Genomic DNA, 16,681 nt, shown 5'->3' with positions numbered 1-16,681 from the left:
CATCTTCTTTGGAGAACTGTCTCTTCAATCAGTTGTCCATTTAAAAAACTGGGCTATTTGTTGTTTTTTCTTATTGAGTTGTAATACATACTGTAGATAACAGCTGCCAGTCAAATACATCGCTTGCTATTTTATCCCCATTCTGTGGATTGTCTGCAGCTAGAATTCTTAGTCCAAAACAATCCAAACTTTTTTTTCTTTTTGTTTTTTTTTTTGGCCAACCCACAGCATGCAGAATTTCCTGGGCCAGGGACTGAACCTGCACCACAAAAGTGACCTGATGTGCTGAAGTGCCAATTCCGGATCCTTAACCTGCTGAGCCAGGAGAGAACTCTATCTAATACAAGCACTTTTGAAAAAGGTCTTAGGTGACAAAATTTGCCCAAAGGCACTAAACTATTAGTGTGCTAGAGGCAGATCAGGACCGACTACATAATTTGTGGGGCTTAGTGCAAAATGAAAATGCAGAGTCCCTTGTTCAAAAATTACTAAGAGCAGAGCATTAAATCAAACACAGGGTCCTTCTAAGCATGGAGCCTTGTGAGACCCTGGTTGCACACCCATGAAGCTAAGGGAACAGGGAAGATTTGATCTTGGGCTTACAAGAAAGCTCATGTTCTTTCCAATAAACCATGCTGATTTTTTTTTTTCTTTCTGCACACTGAATGAGGGTGATGTCAGATGCTGCTGTCAAACAGCAATTTCCCGTGCCAATTAAAACTGAATTGCAGGTCAGGAGTTCTTCCTGTGATGTCTGTTTGTCCTCTGTTCAGTGGATATTTGGTAATTATATTTGATCTAGTAGAAAGGTAACTGCCCTCCCCTGCCCCTCCACCGCAATGTTTGGCTGCCCCAAGGCACATGGCACATGGAGTTCCCCCGGCCAGGGATCAGATCTAGGCAATAGCTGCAACCCAAGACACAGCGGCAGCAACGACAGATCCTCCACCCACTGTGAGGCACAGGGATCCAGCCTGTCACCCAGAGCTCCCAAGATGCCTGGGATCCCATTGCGCCACAGTGGGAATTCCTGGAAAGGGAAATTTTGACCAAAGACTTGATAGTATATTCTTAGACGTCCACTTGCTAAGACTACTTTAAATTCTCTCTGAAATTCTTCCCTGAATTCCTCCTTCCTGATAATATTTCGGTGGTGATGAAATTTTTGTTGCTGGACCTTTGGGATTATCTGGATACAGAGGAGCATTCTTCTGAATCTACGTAATAGTAGATCCTGGTGGATGAGTTAAATTTTGGGTTCAAGAGTAAGCTGTTTTCTAGAGGCAATTACGCTTTCTCTGTTGACAGTAACTTCTATAACTTTTTCAAAAAAACTGGGACTATTCCAATCCTAATATGAAAGAGGTTCTGCTAAATTAGGCTAGGAATAAACTACATCAAAGTCCTCCTCTTCCTAGGTGTATTTCATCTGATTGATTCTCAGAAAAGAATACTAAATTTACATTTTTAATTAAAAAATCTTAAGATTTCAGAAAGGTCTTTCCCTGTCAATCTCTGCTAGTCAGTCTAAGCAGGCTAAGCCTGGAAGAACACTTGGGGTTTTCCTAACAGCCTGTAGAGCATATTCTTTTCCCTCCTAATCTTGCATCCGCCACCAGGTATCCGCCAAGTGCTTGCACCCGGCGGAAGCTTTCCTTTCGTTTTTATTCCGGCATGGCCCCGCCCAGGCCACGCCCCTTCCCACGCTCCTCCTCTCCCGTTCTCAATCTAGTTCCAACGCCTGTAGTTCACGCTCCGTCCCTCGGCGCGGCGCAGCCGAAGTCCCGCCCCGGGCCTCTCTGGCCCTCTGGAGGGCTTGTAGTCTGTGCTCCGCGGCGCCAGGAGGCTGTGGGCGGGTCCGACGTGCGGCGTGTAGAGTCAGTGCGCTGCTGGGGCCGGCTGCTTTCTAGTGTTTTGGCTATGGGGCTGTGGAAGGTGTGGAGCGTCATGTCCAGGTGAGTAAGCGAGGAATATAGGCCTATTGGTTACCCTCCCCCTGGCGGAAATGGTCGGGGGTGGGGACTACCTTACCTTGAAGTTTCGGAGTTGCCGGTGGAGGAGCAGCTCTCAGACCTGAGCCCTGGCCCGCCCGGGCCAACCTCGGCCCTTTTCCAGGTCTCGCTCTTACTCCTTCTGGAACCTTTTTTTGCAGCATCACCTTCGTTTTTAGCCTTTCTGGGTCTTGTGCAGCCTTGACCCCGCACTCCTTTTTTCCTTTGATTCCCTTTTCTATCCTTCAAAGTTGAGTAAGTTTGGAGGAAAAGCGGAGTTTCCTTTGGAAACTTGGAAGAATGTTGTGGCGTGTTTTGTGTTGCCAGCAAATGCTCGTTCTTTGCCGGTTGTTTGTTGCACCTGTGCGCATGGTGTGAATGTTGTTCAGCACTTGTCGCATGCTTCCAGTGTTAGTATAGGTGTCTGGAACTTTTAGGCAAGTGTTGTGGACATAGAGATTTGTGTGTGTGCAAATATGCTTAACTTTTTTTTTTTTAAGGGACGCACCCGCTGCCTATGGAAGTTCCCAGGCGAAGGGTCGAATCGGAGCTACAGCTGCCTGCCACAGCCACAGCAACCCTGGATCCGAGCCACATCTGAGACCTACACCACAGCTGACGCCACCGCTGGATCCTTAACCTACTGAACAAGGCCAAGACCCTCATCTTCATGGATACTAGTCGGGTTCGGGTTCATTAACCGCTGAGCCACGAAAGGACCTTCCAGCAAATACGTTTAACTTTTGAAAGTGCTACTCAGTGCAGCTTGAGCTCAGCTGAGGAAACCTGGTAGCGATCACTGTAGAAAGTTAGGATGCAGCAGTTTTGAGGCCTACAGCCTGCCCCCATGCCTTACCAGGTAGCAGCTGGGACCACTTGAAGAGAGAACAGTCTGATATCCTCCACAGCTGAAGTTCCTGGGATTTTTAGCCGTGGATTTTGCCTAGGGGAAGGGGATGGGAGTTTAAAAAAAATTTTTTTTAAAGCTAGTTACTGCTTTAGGGCAATGTGTCTAGTTGTTTAAATTAACATTGTATCCACCAACCTGGTATTCAGTATTGCAGAACAATCAAAAAGTTGCTTTCCTTCATGGTATTTTTTTTTTTTTTAATACCTTGAAATCAGTTGTTCCTGTGCCTGTAACCACCAGCTCAGAGAGGCTTGGCAGATACTATGAAAATCAGTGCATGTAATCATTGCTGTTGCTTTTTTGAAACTGTGAGCAATTACCAAATTATTTGAGAAACAAATTGGGAGACAGGTTTGTTAACAGAATTAACTCACTTGGGAAAGAACCTGTCATTTTCAGAGTTCAAATTGTCTTTGTTCAGCCACACATTGCGGGGTGCAGACTGTTTTCCAGCTCTGGGTTGGGTATTACCTTAGCAAAGCAGAGACCTGAGGCCAGCACCATACAGTCTACCTCAGTTTAATCAACAAATGTATTAAGGAATAGGATGCCACAGTTTTCTGAGAGGAAATAGGGCCTCTGTGCTTTAGTTTGATTGTTGGGCAGTCCTTGAGCTCTGGCTTCTCGGCTATTCTGGCACTGTCCTGCGACAACACCGTCTCACTTTCCTACTTATATTCTCTGCTATTTATCTTGTCCTAGTGCTAATACTGCCCTATAATATTTTTGATTCCCCAGTAGCATACCTTTCTCTGAAGGTAACTCTTGAATTTGTGTGTCTAATCTTGATTTATCCTGAGTTCAGTACTAGGTGCAACCATTTGAATGTCTCCTTGGCGCCTCCCATGTAAATTTGCACATAAGTGCAACCCTTATTTTTCCTCTGCACTTTCAACTTATTACCATCCATTCTTCTATGTTCTTAAAGTTATCTAAGTTCTCCTACACTCCCGATCCTTATCTCTTCCTGCTGATTCGAATTTGAAGTCATCTCATATGACACTTGTTCATTTTGCAGACACTAGGTTAATGGACTTATCGCTTCCCAATTTGAATAGGTTCTGCACTTGACTGCTAGATTAATCTTATCAAAATTGACTTTAGTGCCTGCTGTTCCTCTGCTCAGATGTTCTCAGAGGTGTCCTCCTATCTATAGAGTTAAATAAAAACTTCCAGCCCAGGTTTCAAAGATCTGGCCCCATTTTACTTCATGAATTCAGCAATACTTAATGTTATGCTATATAGCTCCTGGGAAGTACTGTTCTAGGCCCTTCTGTTATCCTGTGGCCAACCTGGGCCATTTGCTATTGTTTCTTACTTCAGGGCCTTGAAGTTCAAGGAGAGCAAATGAGAAATGAATGAAAACAAAGTGATACTTAATTATCAACTCTTACAAGTGTCTTAAGGGAAAAGAGAGCAAACTTTAGAAAGGAAGAGGTCAGGGAGCCCTTTCCAAGTTGTTAATAGTACTCATTCTCTTCTTGACCTCCTGTGTGCGATGATGAACCACATTGTTTTGGTTTGCTTGTTTTCTCTTTATTTCTGCATAGTTGTTTCAGAAGGCTCAATATTTGATTCTTTATTTTTTCTTTCAGCAGAAGCGTTGAGTGATGCTGGCTACATGGCAGCAGTGGGGATTAGTGGGGTACTAGTGAGCAATGGAGCATTCTGTCTAAAGGAGGCAGCTTCTCATCTCCTGGCACTGCCACCATTGTAGAGTGTAGACAGAGGGTTTCCATAACTACCAGCTTTTCTGGAAAAGCTGGAAAACTGCATGTGAAGTGAAATAATCAATTTTTTTGGCTACACCCTCGGCATGTGGAAGTTCCTGGGCCAGGGATTGAACCCGTACCACATCAGTGACCCAAGCTGCTATAGTGACAACACTGGATCCTTAACCCACTGGGCCACAAGAAAACTCCAAAATATCTTGGTTTTTAAATGTTTGTCATTTTATTTTATTTTTTTATTTTTTTGCTCTCATAGGTCTTTTTTTTTTAATTATTATTTTTTTCCCACTGTACAGCAAGGGGGTGAGGTTATCCTTACATGTATACATTACAATTACATTTTTCCCCCAGCCTTTCTTCTGTTGCAACATGAGTATCTAGACAAAGTTCTCAATGCTATTCAGCAGGATCTCCTTGTAAATCTATTCTAAATTGTGTCTGATAAGCCCAAGCTCCCGATCCCTCCCACTCAAAACACTGCTAACTAAACAACACACTCGTAGGCCCAGGCAGCCTTCAGACCATTAGTTTTCAACTTCAGCTTTCTCGTTTATTCCTCATAGAGAGCTGAGAGGTTCTTATGCCACAGTGATTATCTCTGTATGTGGTTCCCTGATGTGTCTTTAGTTCTAACTTTTCTTTCAAACTCCAGTTTCTCTTCTCCACCTACTGTTGACTATATCTACTGATGTCATTATAAACGGGAGAAATTCAAAATGGAATTCATATTTTATCCTACAAACCACCTAGTTTTTTCCCCAACTTTTTCTTTCTTTTTTTTTTTGTCTTTTGTCTTTTTTTTGTTGTTGTTGTTGTTCCTATTTCTTGGGCCGCTCCCGCGGCATATGGAGGTTCCCAGGCTAGGGGTCTAATCGGAGCTATAGCCGCCGGCCTACGCCAGAGCCACAGCAATGCGGGATCCGAGCCGCGTCTGCAACCTACACCACAGCTCAGGGCAACGCCGGATCGTTAACCCACTGAGCAAGGGCAGGGACCGAACCCGCAACCTCATGGTTCCTAGTCGGATTCGTTAACCACTGCGCCACAACGGGAACTTCCCCAACTTTTTCGATACGTATTTCTCTTAGCTATCCTGGCTTGAAATCATTTTTGACATATTTCTTTTCCATTGAGTTTTTACTCCATAATAATGCAATAAATCCTTCCTTTATTTCCACAGCTGTTCTAATGAATTACTAATTCTAATTCATGCCTGAGTTACTTGGCATTGGTCTTTTTTTTTTTTTTTTTCCAGTCTTTTTAGGGCCGCGTCTGTGGTATAAAGAGGTTCCTAGGTTAGGGGTCCAATTGGGGCTAGAGCTGCTGACCTACACCACAGCCACAGCAACGTGGGATCTGAGCCACATCTGCAGCCTACACCATGCTGACGGCAATGCTGGATCCTTAACCCACTGAGCAAGGCCAGGGATGCTAGTCAGATTCGTTTCCACTGAGCCATGACAAGAGTTCCACTTGGCATTGGTCTTGGTTTTCTGCTGTTCACATTCTACCTTGCCTACTTCTGCTGTAACAATCTTTTATTCAGCACTATTTTGTATTATGTCATCATCTTAAAGAATTTAATGAAAAGTTATTCAATTTTGTAAACCCCTGTGTACTTTACTGGATAATCAGAGACCTAAAGGATAAGGTTCCTGTCCTTCTAAGACAGTTTTTTTTAACTTTAGCGTGTAGTAAAATCACCTGGAAGGTTTGTTAAACATAGATTTTTGAGTCTTACCCCACAGGGTCTGATTCAGTGGGTGTGGCATGGGGCCAAGTATTTGCATTTCTAACATGTTCCCAGGTGAACTGATGGTGTTGGTCCAGGATAACTGCCACTAGTAGCCAAGTTGACCATCACCTGAAGAAAATAAGTCTGATAAAGTGAATTAGTAAATTAGCAGTCACTGGAATCTGCATAGCTCTTACCTTCCACCAGATGGCAGTTTTGGAGCTAATAGGAAGGAAAGAGAAGATCATAAATTCAGAATTACTTGGGGACTCTGAATATGTAAACACATTTTTGATATATAAAATTTAATACTAGATTTTAAAGAACAGATGACTAAATTGAAACATAGAAGTAATATGATTATATAGAATCTGGCAGGGAACTTAGATGTACTTAGGTTTGTTTTCTATTTTGTTTTATAACAATTGCTCCAGATATTTTTTGACCTATAAATGCCATACACAGTGCTTTGAACTTGTGTTTGGTAAGTTTACATTAATGTTCTTTGAGTGAAATAAAATTCTATCTCATAAATAAAACTAGGACTTGAAGCCAGGCCTTGGCGTTTCTATTTATTCTTTATGTTGCTGGTAGTACTTAAACTGGTATATAAAATTTGCCATTCTGGCAGCACCATCATTAACCTTGAACTGGCATTTGGGTACTGGCCATTAAGGAATTCAGTTATTTTGGATCTAAAGAAATTAGTGTTTGAATTTTTTGATACTTAATTTTTCTTTTTCGAAGTTTTTTCAGTTGAAAAAATGTTAGAAATGTTGTTTTAGGGTAAACATAGTTCAGATTTTAAAAGTCTATGAAAAAATTTTAAAATATTCCTAAGTAAGCTGGAACTGTCAACTTCAGTTTAATTTTTATAAATGATTGATTTTCATGATAGCATGTCTGTACTTTGGTATCATTTGAGGGAGCTTCAAACAAAATACCTTTTCCTGTGTCCTACCTCCAGAGTTTGATAATTGATCTTTTGTTTTGGAATGTTTACAAGTGTTCCCTGGTGGTTCTACTTGATTGCAGACAAATTGTGGAATTACTGGATTAGGATTGAAAGTATTTTACTTGCAGTAAGGCAAATTCAGAATATGCTAGTCCAGGACTGTTTAGTGTGATTGACTTAAATGAGTGATTTCCTCTTTTTTCTCCCAGTCTTACTCAATTTGAATGTAATATAAAGTGAAAGTTGTATAAACTCTGAAAAGTTGGATTACAAATATTTTTATGAATTTGTTCATCTAGAATGTGGTTACAAGTGGTTAACAATAGTGCCCCTCTTTTTTTAAATGTCTCAGCTAAATTTTTGCCCCTCAATTTCAAATTACCCTTGAAGAATTAATAAATTGATAATTTATCACTTCCATCAGATAGTATCTGTAAATTCACATGTGCATAGTCCCTGTCAGGCTGTTGCTGGTCTCAGCCTTGACTTCTTTCCACACATCTTAAATTTCACTTCTTGGAGTTCCTGTCATGGCTCAGTGGAAAGGAATCTGACTAGTATCCATGAGGACACAGGTTCAATCCCTGGCCTCGATCACTAGATTAAGGATCCGGCATTGCTGTGAGCTGTGGTGTAGGTCACTTGGATCTACGTTGCTTTGGGTGTGGCATAGGCCAGCGGCTACAGCTCCCATTTGACCCCTAGCCTGGGAACCTCCATATGCCAGTGAGCAGCTCTAAAAAGCCAAAAAAGCCAAAAAAAAAAAAAAATTCAGTTCTATCCCAGTGCTGGCTTCCCCTGATATCTAAAAGTAGGGCATTTCTAGTAAACCTTTCATAAGCCGAAATGGTATAAATTGAAGAAACAATTACCTTAGGACACATCCTTCTAATAGATGCACAAAATAAATCGAGACAAAGCACAGATACATAGTTCAAAGCTATCTTTGATCACTTGATGCTGAGATGTAGAGTGTAGTTCCTAGAGAAGGAGCTTGGTGGTCATTCGAACTGTTCCAGGTGGGTGCTGCCTCTGTGACATCTTGCTTCAGAGCATACATGGAATTCTATTTTTGATTTTAACTTTTTTTCATAAAAGTGAAAATCTTCTTTAGATTTCTTTGGGTTAGTGAAAACAGGCACTAATGCAGTGTCTTTGGTAAAAGCAACGTGGCATAAAGCGAGCTTTTGAAAAGCAGGAGATGCCTTTATTTTCCTCATTATAGTATTTTTGTCATACTTTCACTGTCCTCTGAATTTCTCAAAGGCAAGAGTGAGGTCTTTTGGGGATTTTTAAAAAAAGACTCAAAGCATAAAGATACAGTTTGATGCATTTTCATGAACATACTCATTTCACTGGCAACTGGTTCAAGAAACAAGGTAGTACCAAGCATCCGGAAGTCCTTGTCATGCCCTTTCTAGTCACTACCCTCCTCTATGTTGCTCTCACTTTCTTAATTTTAAAGTATGTAAAGTATTTAAATACACTGTTCTGAAGTGTGCAGTTCAGTGAACTTTTACATATGTCAACAGCCTGTAACCCATAATGATGGGCAGTTTCCATCACTCTGTTTCCTCATGCCCTTTCTCAGCTGCCCCCACCCTCCACCATTCTGACATCTGCTGTTACTGATCACTTTTGTTAAGCAGTATCATAAGCTTTGCTTTCCTAGCCTAGCAAACACCTTTGAACAACAAACTTAGAAATGTATTGTTTGTTGTTTTGCAGCCTGCTTTCTTTTTGTAACTTCTGACATGACTATTTTTCCACGTCATAAGTATTATATAAATTCTTTATTTTAAACAGCTGCACCAGCAGCATATGGAAGTTCCTAGGCTAGGGGTCAAATCAGAGCTGCAGTTGTTGGCCTATACCACAGCCACAGCAACTTGGGATCTGAGCTGCATCTGCAACCTGCATTGCAGCTTGCATCAATGCTAGTTCCTTAACCCAGTGAGCGAGGCTAGGGATTGAACCCGCATCCTTATGGACACTATGTCAGGCTCTTAACCTGCTGAGCCACTTTGGGAACTCCTTATTTAAAAATTTTTTTTTTGCTTTTTTTTTTCAGGGTGGCACCCTTGGTACATGGAGGTTCCCAGGCTAGGGGTCTCATCGGAGCTACAGCTGCCAGCCTGCGCCACAGCAACTCAGGATATGAGCCGCATCTGTGACCTATACCATAGCTCATGGCAACACCGGATCCTTAACCCACTGAGCAGGGCCAGGGATTGAACCCGAAACTTTGTGGTTCCTGGTCGGATTCCTTTCTGTTGCACCACAACAAGAACTCAAATATTTTTTAAATATGTATTTTTATTGGCTATGTAGCAGATTTGTATAGATGACAGTTTCTAAAGTATTTCTGTATTGTTAGATATATACTTTGTATCCAATTTTTCCTTTATGTAAATAATTGATACAGATATCTTTGTAAGTCACTTTGATCATGTCTGAGGTTTCTTTAATACAAATACCTGTGAAACTACTAGGTCTAAGGGTGTGATCATTTTAAAGGTTGTGGGTCTGTATTTCCAGAATGCCTGCTAGGAAGGCAATACCAGTTCATATATCTCACAGCAAAGTCTGAGAATGCCTGTTACATCCTTAGCAAACATTTCCTTAAATTAATAGATTTTTTTAAAGACAGTTTCAGGTTTTACAGAAAAATTTAGCAGAAAATTTCAACAAGTGCATAATGACAGGTCTCTGCCTTTATAATGATACAGACTAGTTTCACTGCCCTAAACATCCCATGTGCTCCACCTATTCTTTCCTCCCTCCCTCCCCTAAACCCTTGGTATTCACTGATCTTTTTCACTATCTTCATAGCTGTACCTTCTTCAGAACAACCTGTGGTTGGCATCACACAGTCTGTGGCCTTTTCAGATTGCCTTCTTTTGCTTAAAGAACATTTAAGGTTCTTGCATGTCTTTTAATGCAAGGATAGCTGATTTCTTTTTATTGCTGAGTAATATTTCATTGTGTAGATATACCAGTTTGTTTATCTATTCAGATATTGAAGGACATCTTGGTTACTTCCACATTTTGGCTTTTATGAATAAAGCTACCATAAACATTCATGTGCAGGGTTTTTTTTTTTTAATACAAATTTTTTTTGGTGGGTATATGTTTTTCAACTCATTTGGGCAAATACCAAGGAGTGCATTGCTGGACCATATGCTAAGAGTATGTTTAGTTTTATAAGAAACTGCCAAATATTCTTTCAAAGTGACCATATCCTCCTGGGTTCCTAATGCAGTGAATGAGAAGTAAACTCTTTTAAAACTTTTCTGATACCTTTCCAAAGAGGCTGAAGCAAATGAAAGGAAATAATGTTTATATATTGAAACATGAGTACCCACTACTATATTCATTGTAATTCTACATCTGTTTCAGGTTTAATTCATCCAAAAGGACTAATACCATACTGCAGCATTTGGTAAGTTTGGACTGTGTTTTGCTAGTGTTATTAGATTGTGATGTGTAACTTAAAATGTCATTGTTAGGGAAGTCGAGAAGAACTGGGAGATTTCATTGTCCTAAGTACACTGTGGTTTCAAATTTTATAGTGTCAAGACTTGATGTATATAATTTGCGTAGGGATATGGATAAGAGGATGATGGATCTCCAAGTCAGAATGCCTGGATTTAAATAGTGGGTCCATTACTTAATCTGGGCAGATTACTTGGTTTCTCTCAGCCTTTGACATGTATACAGTGGGGATAATAGCACCCTTTAGAGTGCTTCGAATAATATTTCACTAAAAAATCTAGCATAGTGCTTGGCATATAATAATCATATGTTAGCTACCATCGTACTAATAGTACCCTTCGTGGTAAGGAAGAAAATTTTTTTTTTGTCTTTTTTTTGAGGGCCGCACTCACTGCATATGGAGGTTCCCAGGCTAGGGGTCTAATCAGAGCTGTAGCTGCCCGCCTACACCACAGCCACAGCAATGCCAGATCCAAGCCTATGCCAGAGCCATAGCAATGTGGGATCCGAGCCGCGTCTGCGACCTACACCACAGCTCACGGCAACGCTGGATCCTTAACTCACTGAGCGAGGCCAGGGATTGAACCTGCAACCTCATGGTTCCTAGTCAGATATGTTTCTGCTGCACCATAACGGGAACTCCCAGAAATAATTTTTTATTCATTTTTGTGTATCTCTGCTATAGACGGAATGAGTCCTCCAGAATTCATATTTTGAAATCTAGTCCCCAGTGGGTTGGTATTTGTAGGTGGGGCCTTTAAGAGGTGATTAGGTTAAGAAGGTGGAGCGCTCATGAATGAGATCAGTGTCTCTTTTTATAGAGACACTGGAGAGCTCCCTCACCTGTTCTATTTTTGAGGAAGGACACGGTGAGAAGATAGCCAATGATGAACCAGGAAATGGGACTTCACCAGACACTGAATCTGCAGGTATCTTGTTTACCCTTACCGCCTCACCTCCAGAATTATGAGAGTTAAATGTTGTATAAGCCAGCCAGTCTATGGTATTTTTCTTACAGCAGTCTGAACAGACTAAGACACCCTTATACAACCTGACAAGTACCTTGCACATAAAAATGGCAAGTCACTCCGATATAGCACTTATGGTATGCCAGGTGCTCCTCTCAGTACTGAAAGGTATTAGCTCAGTTGATTCTCACTGTAACTATTGCAGAGTGTTTCTCCTTAGCCCAGCCTAAGCAGATATGGGCACATGAAAACTGGAATATCTTACCCTTACTTATTTTAATCAGCTGATATAGGTGAGGGTTGAGGATTTTCCTGGAAAAAGAATTTAGAGCAATATTAGTGGTTATATGTAGACATGCACTGAAGTAGAATAAAGGGACATGACAGTCCAGATCACGTGGGGCTGTGTGACCTGGAGCATAATTGAGGAAAGGAAGATAAATTGGATTTTCATCAGAGCCTGAGTAGTTCCAGGTCCCGTCGTTGGCTTTTTTCATGTACTTCCAAGGTAGAGAGCCTGTATCCCAAGCAGTCATTCTGTGACGTCTAAGAGAGCTAATGGAACAAGAGCCCTTTTTACTTCCTAGTAGGGTGATGTAAATACACCATTGATGGCAATACTGTAGGCAGAGTTATGAGAAATGGACAGGACTAACTTGTGATAGTGATGTGACATTCCTTGTGCCCCTTCAAAGATACCAGATGGACCTGAACTAGAAAGGAGGCCAAGGTTCTGCATTTCTGCAGATGGGTTTGTCTGGCTAATGCAAGCTGGCGGGACCTGTTCATGAAGTCTCATTTGTATTCATAGGTGGATTTGAACATACTTTTACAACAAAAATATTCACGGGGAAGTTTTTTTTTTTCCTTTTTCCATAATGTTCTATTTAAAACTTTTATACAGCATTTAATTTAACATGGAAAAACTCACTTTTCCCACACAAAAATTTTTTTAATGGCCGCACCTGTGGCATATGGATGTTCCCAGGCTAGGGGTCAAATCAGAGCTGCAGCAGAGGCCTGCACCACAGCCGTGGCACCACTGGATCCAAGCCACATTTGCACCTATGCTGAAGCTAGTGGCAACGCTGGATCCTTAGCCCACTGAGCGAGGCCAGGGATTGAACCCACATCCTCATGGTCACTACGTTGGGTTCTTAACCTGTTGAGCCATAACAGGAATTCCTTCCCCCATAATTTCGACCTGGATGTGGAGAAAAATTTTTTCTTTCAGGAAATAGTTCTTTTCACTATGAAGGTATACTGGCTGGACTTCATGAACTGATACTTGCACATGTCATTTTCATGACAGCAATCATTTTCACATTCTGTTTGTCCAGATAATTTAGAGTCAGGATCAATCAATTTATAATCCATGTGCTTTGAACAGACATACATTAAGGGCTTGCTTTGTGTATGCAATGAATTCAACTAAGCACTTTGAGGTATTATTATGAAAAAGATAATTTCTGACCTAAGAAATGAATACTTTAATGAAAGATATAAAAATATACAGTAATAATGTTTGGTGCAAAGGCCAGATAAATTAGAGGTGTGAACAAAGATGGGATAGATTGATGTTGACTTTATAACCGGTGGTAGCTTATTTGATCTGGGCTTTGAAACAGGATTAGGGTTTCAACAGGTAGAGATGAGAAGTAGTGGGAGTTCATCGAGTAACACTAAACATTAACAGTAAACAACGGTTTATAAATGTAGAAAATGAAGCTCTGAGAGTAAGTTATCTGATGGTACAGTAGTGAGTGGCAAAACTAATGTTTGCATCCATTAACTTTTTGTGCTACACAATATGCTTATTCCAGGTGGCCAGAGCTGAGATGAGAGAATGGAGGTTATACTCAGGGCTTTCTGAGAATCCATTGTAAGGAGTGCTGTGCAATGGTTGGTCCAGAGAGTTTACCTGGGATCATGTGCGGAGAGACTTGAAGGCCGTGACAAGCAACTTGGATGTTTTTGAAGTTAATTGCAAGTCATGGAACATTTCTGAATGCGAGTAACAAGATTAGAATTGTGCTGTGTAGCAGAATTTCTCTGATGGCAATATGAAGGACAGATCATCTGGCAGAGATTCCGGCAACATGCCAAAAAGGAAAATGATAATAATTGCTGTATTGCTAGGGTAATGAGAATAGAAACTAATGGATAGATTTAATCACTTTAGAAATAGTTTCTCTGGTATTTGGCAGCTGCGGCAAATTGTTGGTAGAGAGGGAAGGAGAACAGTAGGAAATCAAATTTAATACCAACATTTTGAGCTTGATGGAGAAAATGGTGATACCTTTACTGGATACAGGGAACAGAAGTGGAGGGACAGCTTTCTTGGAGAGAAATTTCTCGGTAAATTTGGTTTTTAGTGAGGTGAGTTTAGGGTGCTATGTAGGTCCTCCTCTAATTGTAGCAGGCATTGGGCCTGGGCCTCTGGAAAAGTAAAGGTACAGATGCAGGTTTGAGTCAGCTGCTTAGAAGTAATAACTGAAGATGGGAAAGAAATGATATTCCAGAAAATGAAAGAAGAGAGCCAGCCAAGGACAGTTAGATTCTTTAATCTATTACCATATGAAGGAATTTACTTACCCAGTTTGAAGTCAGGAAGGCTTGAGTGAAGCTTGAGTAATCAGCATTTATTTAATGTTTTTCGATGCTACAAATTGTGCTTGTGTTTTGGTGTTGTATTTATGTTATAATGACCTAAATTTAATGGCATTCTTCAATATTGGCTGGAAATTGATGACATGTCAAAATAAATCAAGTTCTCCAAAAGGTAGGGTATATCCTGGGTATGTCTTTGAGTTGCAGCTTAGTTAAGTGGCAGTGGATGTTATATATAGTGAAAAGCATGTGCTATAGACTGGGATTTGGGTATCCACAGCGTGAAGCTTATCCTAGGCTTGTGTTACAGCAGGACTGCATCAGTAGAATGATAGATTATTCATTCAGCTTATTAAACATTTTGAGGATACCTGCTCTGTCAGGCACTGGATTTTCCTCAAGGGAAAACCTTATTTTTTTCAATGTTTATGAAATCTCTACTGTCTTTTCTAAAACATGACCTGCAAAAGACAAGTCTCAAGAGATAGATATTCCATAAAGAAAAAAAGTTCCTTAATCAAGTAAGAAATATACTGCTTGTTGTATTTTAGAAGTTTGCTTTGTGTATTTTCATATTAAAGACAAAAGTCTTAGAGGAATGATGCTTTATATTGGTTTAAGTTTTTACCAAAGTTATTTGACCAAAGGCCATTTTCTCCTTCCTCATAGCAGCAGGAGACATCTTTTTTGCACACTTTGGGAAATGCTGCTACTGTGGATTTTGCCAGAATAGTTCCATGTTTGAGCAGAGTAGATATTCTAAGCTGTGTGTGTCTCGGGGATTTTATTTTGGCAGACTTCATGTGTTCAGCACAGGGCTGTGTGTTGCTGGTATACATTTTAGCAAGTTTCCTTCGCATTGCTCTACTGAGTGGATGTTCTCCTACCCCTTCTGCTCTTCCCCACCGCCAACTTTTGGTTGTATGAGAAGTTCTTTTCTGATGCTAGTCTCTGTCATCTCCCTAATATAAATTTCTCTTCATGGAAACTTTTTCTAGGTTTTAGCTAAAAACCTAGACATTTTTGGGAAAGATATTTTTTTAATGCAGAATTAATTTTTTTAAACATATATGTAAGTGACACTAATACTGGAGACCTCATCTTTTTCCTTTCTGCCCTTTCGCATGAATGCTTTATAATTAATGTACCAATAGTTGTTTTCAGGTGTTGAGAAGGCCCCGAATTTTTCATTTATTCATTTACATCATCCTAGTGGCATTTAATAGCAGATTCTGTTTACAAAGTGTGATTCTCTGTAAATGTCCTGCAAAAATACTTGGCCTAAGTGCTGGAAAGTCCATGCTTAAAGATATTCCTTCATCATTGTAAAAGCAAAAATTAGAAATTACTCAGTGCTTATCAGTAGGGGACTGATTAAATTGATATCTAAGAATGAACAGCTGTTAAAAATACTGGGTAGCGGAGTCCTCTTGCAGCTCAGTGGATTAAGGATCCAGCATTGTCGCTGGAGGAGCTTGGGTCGCTGCTGTGGTGCAGGTTTGATCCCTGGCCTGGGAACTTCCACACGCCATGGGTGTGGCCGGAAAAAAAAAAAAAAAGGTAGCATGAGTGTGCAGTTGGCAAAATCCATACTGGCAAATTTTATAGGTTAAGTAGCCTGTTTTTTTTTTTTTTTATTTTTCTACAACAAATTATAAAGAAAAAAGGATGGAGGGAGGAGCTGTGGATTTTAAAAAAGACTTGAAAGATATATCCACTTTAAAAAAATGGACAGATGATGTTGATGGATGTGCACTTTGTATTTATCATAAAACCTACTTGATGCTTTTGAAGGGAGAGAGAGGGCTAAGATTGGGATGGAGCAAGTGGAAGGCTTTTGGGTTGGCCAGACAACACTGGGTCTGGGATGTGATTTTACTCCAATAACAAGTTGGTAGTTAGCCTGTTGCTATTCTTTGGGTGCTGACAGAAGGTGTGAAATTTTTATTTAGAGACAAAGGACTTCGTTATTAGTGACCCAGTGAGCAGCATTGAGCTTCATGTTTGCATTGGTTCCCCTTCTCCCCAAGCCCCACAGGGGTGACAGGAGGTCCAGATGAATGTGTTCCTGTGCAGTGGGTTGCATTGTGGGACAGCAATACTGAATTCAGGGACCCTGCCAGTTCGTAGCATGCTGTAAGCAAGCCTGCCTTCCATCCCAGAAGAAGACAGTACCTTTTCCTCAAAGTTTCTCACAGTAAACACAATGCTGAAAAATGACCCAGGAGAACAGTCAGGCCTTTGGATTCATGACATACACAGCAATAAAGTGCAAGAGAAACCTCAG

General features: G+C 40.7%; 1 protein-coding gene across 2 annotated transcripts in view; it reads left to right on the top strand.

Moving 5' to 3' along the window:
- The first annotated feature begins 1,745 nt into the window (after positions 1-1,745).
- The window catches only part of HIBCH (3-hydroxyisobutyryl-CoA hydrolase), a 136,753-nt gene continuing 121,817 nt past the window's right edge, over positions 1,746-16,681 (top strand). Inside the window, exons 1-3 of one of the 2 annotated variants that reach the window (XM_047773067.1) lie at positions 1,932-1,955; positions 10,721-10,763; positions 11,638-11,745. In XM_047773067.1, the coding sequence (XP_047629023.1) occupies positions 11,701-11,745 (45 nt within the window). In that variant the 5' untranslated portion in view covers positions 1,932-1,955; positions 10,721-10,763; positions 11,638-11,700. Of the gene's footprint in view, positions 1,956-10,720; positions 10,764-11,637; positions 11,746-16,681 lie in introns of both variants that reach the window. The other variant, XM_047773066.1, reaches the window with a different exon arrangement.

Source organism: Phacochoerus africanus, chromosome 3 (assembly GCF_016906955.1).
Source record: "Phacochoerus africanus isolate WHEZ1 chromosome 3, ROS_Pafr_v1, whole genome shotgun sequence".
In the NCBI taxonomy this organism is placed as follows: domain Eukaryota; kingdom Metazoa; phylum Chordata; class Mammalia; order Artiodactyla; family Suidae; genus Phacochoerus; species Phacochoerus africanus.
This window is presented reverse-complemented; position numbering and strand designations above follow the sequence as displayed.